Here is an 8038-nt window from a genome sequence, read left to right on the forward strand (position 1 = left end):
GTTGGATTTCCATTCATTCATTGTTGCACGTTTCTCCCCTCCCAACTCTCCCCCCAAGATAGATAATTGATAGATGATACAGATGGATGGACAGATGGAGAGACAGACATGTGACAATTATATGAAAAAGTGGCCTCAGGATCGGAGGAAGGTTCACCAAGAACCTGTTTTATGCAGATGACACAACCTTGCCTCCAGAAAGTGATGAAGACTGGAAACACTTGCTGTGGAAAACCAGAGACCATACCCTTCAGTATGGGTTATAACTCAACATCAGGAAAACAAAAATCCTCACCACTGGTGCCACAGACAACATCGTGCTTCACGGAGAAAAGATTGGAGAAGTCAACAATTCCGTGTGACCTGGATGAACCACTCATACCCAAGGCAGTAGCGTTGAAGCCGTTAAAAGGCATATTGCGCTGGGGAAGTCTGCTGTCAGGGACCTCTCCAAAGGCCTTGTTCTTTGCAAGGCTCACCATCGAAAGAGTTAAGGTGCACCTGATTCACCACGTCACAATATTTTCACATGTGAAAGTCAGGCGGTGACTAAGGAAGACTTATGAGGAACTGATGCTTTTGAATTATGATGTTGGAGAAGAGTTCTGAACACCCCACAGATGGACCAAAGAAGTCTGTCTTGGAGGAAGCTCAACCAGGATGCTTCTTAGAGGACAGGGTACAGAGATTTGGTCTCATTTCACACACTGTGGGCATGCGGTCAGCAGGGGGTCAGTCCTTGGAGCAGGACGTCCTGCTGGGGAAGATGGAGGGTAAGAGACAGAGAGGAAGACCCTTAACGAGGTGGATGGACACAGTGACCGCAGCTGTGGGCTGGAGAGTGTTAGAGAGGGAGAGGACAGGGCTCAGATCTGCTGTCCACAGCATCCATGAGTCCCTCAACTCAGCTGCACCTCACAACTGCAACAAATATCTGTAAATATCTGTTTCTGAAAGCCACCCCCTTGTGGGGTCTTCATTTCAGCAATTTTAAAGAACGGAGGCACCACACACCTGTTTTGGGTTTGTTCTATTTTTATTTTCTTTTCGGATCCCAAACCATGCCTGTGGATTCAATTTCCACTCTGGTTTCTCCACCCATTCTTTCCTGAAGCCTGGTTTGAAACTCGCTCGTAGTCCTTTATGGGCTGTTTACGACAGAGAATTCATTTCTGTGTTCCCTCCCCCCTCTTTTGGTTAGATTTCACCATCATTTCTGCCAGATACTCTCTCACTGCAGGTTTTCCAGGGGCTGAAGAGGCTTCTGGGCAGTCCCTGACAAAGGTGATTGCCTCCTCTTGGCAAAGGCTGTTTTTTGAAGGCAGATTCAGTGAGTCTGACAGGTAGTTCCAAGGGACATGTAGAAATGGCCAAGTGGTGGGTTTCAACGGGATGGGAGGCCAGTATGAGGATTGGGGGGGGGGGGGGGAGGCTGGCTGAGAGGAGAAAGGGATTCGAACTACTCAGATCAGGAGGTGAGGGCGTGGGTGGGGCCCAGCCTGATGTCTGTTATCTGCTATGCGTGATACTGGTGCTACTGAACACTTTACGGAGCTCTGGTAGTGCGTGCGTAAGAGGTGCCCAGGAAGAAAGGCCTGGCAACCTTCTAGCACAGACATGGCAGCCGGAACCCTGCAGGGAGGCCCTGCTCCGTCACTGTGACTAGTTCCACGGCTTTGCTGTGAGTGAGCGGTGAGTCGATGCGATGGCATCATTGACCTGAAGGTCGTTAGTTCAAAGCCAGGTAGAAGGCCCAAGGAAGAAAGGCCTGGCTGTGTCCTTAGGAACAAATCTGCTCCCCCCACAAACCGCTGTAGAGTGTGGTTCTCCTCTGGCAGGGGAGCTGTGAGCCAAAAGGAAATGGTTTTCTGTCCCTTGAGATTTGAGAGGGTGAGGGATCTATGAGGACTCCAGGTGGTGTGAGGGTTAAGTGCCTGTCCGTCTGTCCACCGAACTACCTATCCATCCATCCATGCAATGATCCACACAGCCATCCATTCACACACCTACCCATCCAAGCACCAGACCATCTACCCATCCACCTACCCAGGCCTGCCTCCCTCCTTCCCTCTCTCCACCCACCCAACCATCTACCCACCCACCCAGCCATTCACTTACCCATTGACTTATCCCTCAACTCACCCCTCTACCCACCCATCCATCCACCCATCCATCCACACATCCATCCATCAATCCATCCATCATCCATCCACCCATCATTCATCTATCCATCCATCCATCCATCCAACACACCACACATCCATCCACCCACACATTCATTCATCCACCCATCCATCCATCCACCCATCATCCATCCATCCATTCATCCACTCATCCATCATCATTCCTCCCTCTCTCCCTCCTTCCCTCCATCGATCCATCCAGCATCCATTCATCCATGCATCCTTCCATCCATCCCTCCCTCTCTCCATCTTCCGGGTGCTCCAGACTGCCCACAGTGCTCAGCCGTTAACCAAGAGGCCAGCCGTTCCAACCCACCCGCCCCTCCTGCAGGACAAAGCCGAGGCCGTCCACTTCTATAAGGAGTCAGAGCCTCACAGACCCCACGCCCAGGCCAGTTCGACTTTGTCCCCCACATAGTCGAAATTGACTTGACAACAGGTCATCTTTACAGGGGTTGGTTGCCCCGGTTTCCTCCCTTAGAGCTGCTTGTGGCTTGAACGCCTGGCCATTCAGCTAGCCACCAAGTGGTCAGCCGCTGTGTCCCCAGCCTTTGTGACAGAATGCCCTGCTTGGACACCACTCCTGACTGCTCTTGGGCGTAGATGGACGAGAGAAGGAGACGGCTTGGCTAAGGAGATGGTTTAATTCTCGTGGTCCCTCAGTACCTCCGTGTGTGTGTGTGTGTGTGTGTGTGTGTGTGTGCGCGTGTGTGTGTGTGTGTGATGGTCAAGGGTGATTAAGGCTTCAATGTCTTGGCTTGCTGGCCTCTGGGGAGGTTCCTGACCTGGGTATCTCCCCTGGGCCAGGGTGGAAGCAGTCACGGAGCCCCTGGTGTTCTGCACAAGCCATCTCTGCACAGAAGGACTCAGTCATGGGAGGCAGACAAGGCTGACCCCTCCGTCCACCTGCTCCCGCATCCACCCAGCTTCTCCTTGTCTTGCTGGTCAGCGGCCTGAGCTGTGCACTCTGACACACGCGCCTGTCCTGGGACATCATCCTGGTGGACGATGCTGGAGTCCTGGATTCCGGTCAGCCGGCAGCTCCGGGCCCACAGCTCCTGCTGCATCCGCTGGTCATAGGTCACCTTCAGGGACGGGGTGTCCTTCTCGTTGTACAAGTAGCGGCCGCCGACGCCTTCCAGCTCAGGGGCCACAGCCGCGTACACGGATGTGCGGGCCCCTTCCTCGGGCGTCTGTGGGGGGAAGCAAAACCCAGTAGGCGGGGGCCAGCTGTCAGAATGAAACTGTCCACCTGAAAGTACTCTTTGTAATTCTCACCCCATCACCCTCGAACAGAGTGTTCACCCAAGCAGTGGCAGCTGGCATCCCGCACCCCACCCAGAGCAGGAGGGAAAAATGCCTCCCAGGGGATGTGCAGGAAGCAGTTCTGAGAGCCTCCTTGGGGGTAAGAAGCTGTGCTGTCATCCCTAAGTCAGCCGGTTCAAATCCACCAGCTCTTCTGAAGGCAAAAGCCAGGCAATCTCACTGATGTGTCATCTAAAGCCTCCTGAAAACACATGGGAGGGTCAGTTCTAACTCAACAATGACAATTTTTTAAAGGATTCTTGGGGGGGGGCACACTGTTGTTCCGACGACCCCCTGGGTGGATGAGAACACTTGGACTTTGGGGTACCAGCCGGGTGCTTTAATCCCTGCATCATCAGCGCGCCTGTCTTCCAAGTATGATCAGAAACTCCAGAAACCTTCTTCTAGAACACAAGTGGTGTTTTGTTTTTTCTTTCAAAAAAGCACTTGTCCTGCTCCCTCCCTATGATTCTCTTTTCCACACATCTTCATTTCCTGCCCCTTTTTGTGTGCTCTGTGCTTCCTCCCTGAGCTGTTGTTGTTATGTGCCATCGAGTCTATTTTTTGGTCTGGATTCAAAGCCCAATGGTGGCAAGAAAGCAAGTATCTCCCTGGTTTTTATTGATCACCTCCTAGATGTGTGTGTTGTTTGGATGGAAGTCAGGCTATGGGGGTGAGCTTTAGTCCAGACATGATGGGATGATGATTAAGGGATATACTTTTGGGGGGGAGTTTCAGCAGGAACTCCGGGATCAGTAACCCTGAATGTGGCCACGTCCTGTGTTTGAGGACACAGCATTCTGTCTGGACTGGCAGAGAGAATGTGATTTCCACATAATGTCTCTAGATCTTGGGAGGTGGAAGTTTACTCAGTCCCACTTGGCAAATTCATGCTGATGGAATGATTCCTTTGTGTCCTCCTTGATTTTTTGAGGGGGGAGGTGGAAGAAGCTAAAAGCATCCCCTCGTTCATCCCCTGTCTCATCAGGGCCCGTGGACGCATGGTCAAATGGTCCAGCATGCAGGGAAACAGAAAATAGAGAAGAAAGAATGAAGTAGCCGCAGCCGGGGCTGGACGACAAGAGTGAATGGATCTGTGTGTCCAGCCGCCCAGCATCCTTTGAGGACGGCATAGGAGCGTGAAGCTCTAATGATGTGGAGAGGGGGTGTTGGAAGGTAGGTCATTGGAGGAAGACAAGAGCATTTGCACAGCGATGCTGGAAGGTGAGTGGCATTGACAGGTAGAAAGAGGAGAAGTGAGAGAGAGCAAAAGGTGTAGGTGTTGTGGGAACCCCAGCCATTGCATTCTGACCCTCCCAATGCCCAGCTCCTGTGGACAAGGGATGCGGCAGACACTGTCTTTGCCTACGTATCTGAGATGGGTGTCCTGGCTCTCCTGTGAACCCCAGACACAGAGGCAGAACGATGCTCCTGAAATCTAAACAAACACAATCTGAGTTTTGACGTCACGGGCCAGCAAGATAGGTCAGAGGCAGGCTGGCCATGTGGACAAGCAGAGACCACACTCCTCTATCTTTATGTTCATTGTTGGGGTCACTGAGTGTGTCTCCTGGGGCGTCCCTCCCCGTTGAAGGGTAACGCTCTTGTCCACTTCCGAGCAGGCCACTCGGACGGTGATGGGTGGTCATCCACAAGGGGTTTGTGGGCTGTGGGAAGCACAGTCAGGCAGTTCTTCCTAGCTGGGTTGGCGTTCAGGAGCCCTGGGGCACCAGAGGATTAAGTGCTAACGTCAAAGGTTAACAGTTCACACCCAGCAGCCTGTCTGAGTAAGACAGCTGAAGCCGTCTGCTTCTGTAGAAATTCACAGCCTCGGAGACCCCATGGGGCAGCTCTGCTCTGTGATACAAGGTTGCTGGAAGTCAAACACAAATGAATCCCAGCTGGTGACACTGTATCTCACGCCTGGTCCACTCTAGGAGAGACCTGCCTTCCCTCCACACAGTGTGTGCACAGTGACACACAGAGATTACCAGAGAGATACTCTGTATCTAGACTCTCAGGAGAGGCTACTAGAGAGCTACTATGTATCTAGATGCTCAGGAGCCCTGCTGCACAGGGGGGACACACTCAGCTGTCACCACAAGGTCAGGGGTTTGAACCCACCAGCAGCTCCGAGGGAAAAAGCAGGGGCCGTCTGCTTCTGTAAAGATTCACACCCTCAGAGATCCTATAGGGCAGCTCTACTCCACCCTTCAGGGCCGCTGAGGAAGTCCTGGTATTGTAGAAGCTAAGAAAGTGGCTGGTAACCCAAAGGCTAGCAGTTCTCATCCAACTAGCTCCTCTGAGGGACCAGAAATGAGACAGTTGTGTTTCCATGAAGATTTACAGGGTTGAAAGAAGGCTGTAGGTTCGAATGCACCCAAAGGTGACAAGGAACTGGGTCCAGGCTGTGTCCTTGTGGAAAATCAGCTGACAGCTCAGGTCTGTCACTACAAGGGGTGGAGATGGAGGTGCCAGCAGCCAGAGAGGAAACAGAGGTGACTGGAAGATTGCTTAAAGGAGTTCAGGAGAAGACAAGACACAGGGGAAGAGAAGATTCAGTCCTAGGGTTGCGAGGAACAAAGTCCTGGAGATTCTCTGCTGTCCAAAGGTCCCTTTGGGCACCCTGTGGAACCAGGCTGGATGCTGACCCGCAGAGAGGTGCCTCGGCGCGGCCTGGAAGGCAAGTTCTTCTGGCCATTCCTGGCATTGTTACCTTGAACAGGAGCCAGCCAAGCAGTTTCTTGATCAGCCTGGTGCCCCAGAAGACATGGCGGTAGAGGTCGGTGTTGACCACGCCGGGGTCCACGGCATTGGCAGTGACGGGGCTCCCTGAGGCGGTCAGGAGGTGCTGGAGGTGGTAGGTGAAGAGGACCAGGGCCAGCTTGCTCTGGGCATAGGCCGCGTGGGGTGAGTATGCCCAGCTGGAGAGAGAGAGAGAGAAAAGAGAGAGAGACAGAGACAGAGAGAGAAATAGAAAGTGAGACAGACAGAGAAGAGACAGAGACAGAGGAAAAGAGAGAGAAAGGAGAGAGAAGAGAGAGAGAGGAGAGAGAAGAGAGAGACAGAGAGAGGGAGACAGACACACAGAGACAGACAGAGGGAGAGACAGAGAGAGACACACATAGAGAAAAAGAGACAAAGAGCAAGAGACACACAGTGAGAGACACACTCACAGAGACAGAGGGAGGCAGAGATACAGAGAAAGAGAAACATAGACAGAGAGACAGAGACAGACAGACAGACACACACACACACACAGAGAGAGAGAAACAGAGACACACAGAGAAAGAGAAATATAGACAGAGAGACAGAGACAGAGACACACACACAGAGACAGAGAGAGAGAGAGACAGAAAGATAGAGACACAGAGAGAGACACACACAGAGAGAAAGAGAGAGAGAGACAGTGAGAGAGGGAGAGAGAGAGATCACAATGAAAATTGGTGAAGTCCAGGTCCACATCTGTAAATGGTCAGGTCTCCCTCATGTCCATTTACACCATTCTCACGTCACACAATGTGACTGCTGTCGACGGCCGATGGGATGCCGACCACCTCAATAACTTGGTCAGACCAGAGATGTCCGAGTCTCATCATTTCCGTGTGGACAATCTGCTAGTATGGGTCAGCTTGGGGCAGTTGTGAGGAGTCCCCCATTAGGTGATGTTAGAGTCCCCAAGCCCTGGAATCTGTTTGCAAAGAGCTTGTGACATCTTTAATCTTGTACCTGTCATGGAATCTATTCGATAGATGCATGTTGCAGTGCATGTAACAGTATGGATTTTATGAAGTGCTGGAGAATACTTTGTGTCTTTGATACTTAATCAATAGATACATGTCAAAATGCACGTAACTGTTTTATAAAGTGGAAAAAAGCAAGAAGATACAGAACATTGTAGCTATTCAATAAATACATGTTACAATGCAACAGTAACAGTATGTTTCTATAACAGTATGCAATGTAACATTATGTATCATATAAAAGGCAGAAGAGCAATGCGGTCACTTTAAAGACTAAGGTCCACCTTATGTATGCTCTTTTCCATTACTTCCTATGCTTCTGGAAGTTGGACAATGAATAAGGATGACAGAAGAAAAATCAAGGACATTAAGCTGTGGGGCTGGAGAAGAGAACTGACCATCCCATGGACTCCTAAAAGAGCACACAGGTATGTCCTGGAGGTCATGCAGCCAGGGTCCTCCTTGGAGGCCAGAATGAGGAGACTTGGTCTTACAGACTTGGGACATGTGATCATCTGGGACCAGTCCTTGGAGAAGGACATTGTGCTGTGGAAGGTGGAGGGTCAGAGACAGAGAGGAAGACCGTCCATGAAATGGATGGACACAGTGACTGCAGTCGTGGGCTGGAGCCTGTCAGAGAGGGACTGGACAGAGCAGGACGGGACAGGGGTCAGGTCTGTTGTTTATAGGGTCACTGTGAGGTATAACTGACTTAATGGCATCTAAGAACAACAATTCCTATCTATGATAGAGAAAGGAAGCTCTATTATATTTATTATACATTGTATTTATTGTTGTTGTTGTTAT

The 8038-nt window shown here is 51.2% G+C and overlaps 1 protein-coding gene across 1 annotated transcript in view; it reads right to left on the reverse strand.

Annotated features, from left to right (window-relative positions):
* Nucleotides 1-3049: 3049 nt before the first annotated feature.
* DHRSX (dehydrogenase/reductase (SDR family) X-linked) overlaps nt 3050-8038 on the reverse strand; it is a 41532-nt gene continuing 36543 nt past the window's right edge. Inside the window, exons 5-6 of the mRNA XM_006902421.1 lie at nt 6205-6412; nt 3050-3376 (exon numbers count right to left, since the gene is read on the reverse strand). Coding sequence (XP_006902483.1) covers nt 3050-3376; nt 6205-6412 — 535 coding nt within the window. The remainder of the gene's footprint in view (nt 3377-6204; nt 6413-8038) is intronic.

Source organism: Elephantulus edwardii, unplaced genomic scaffold, assembly GCF_000299155.1.
Source record: "Elephantulus edwardii isolate Elephantulus edwardi_28Jun2011 unplaced genomic scaffold, EleEdw1.0 scaffold00410, whole genome shotgun sequence".
In the NCBI taxonomy this organism is placed as follows: Eukaryota; Metazoa; Chordata; class Mammalia; order Macroscelidea; family Macroscelididae; genus Elephantulus; species Elephantulus edwardii.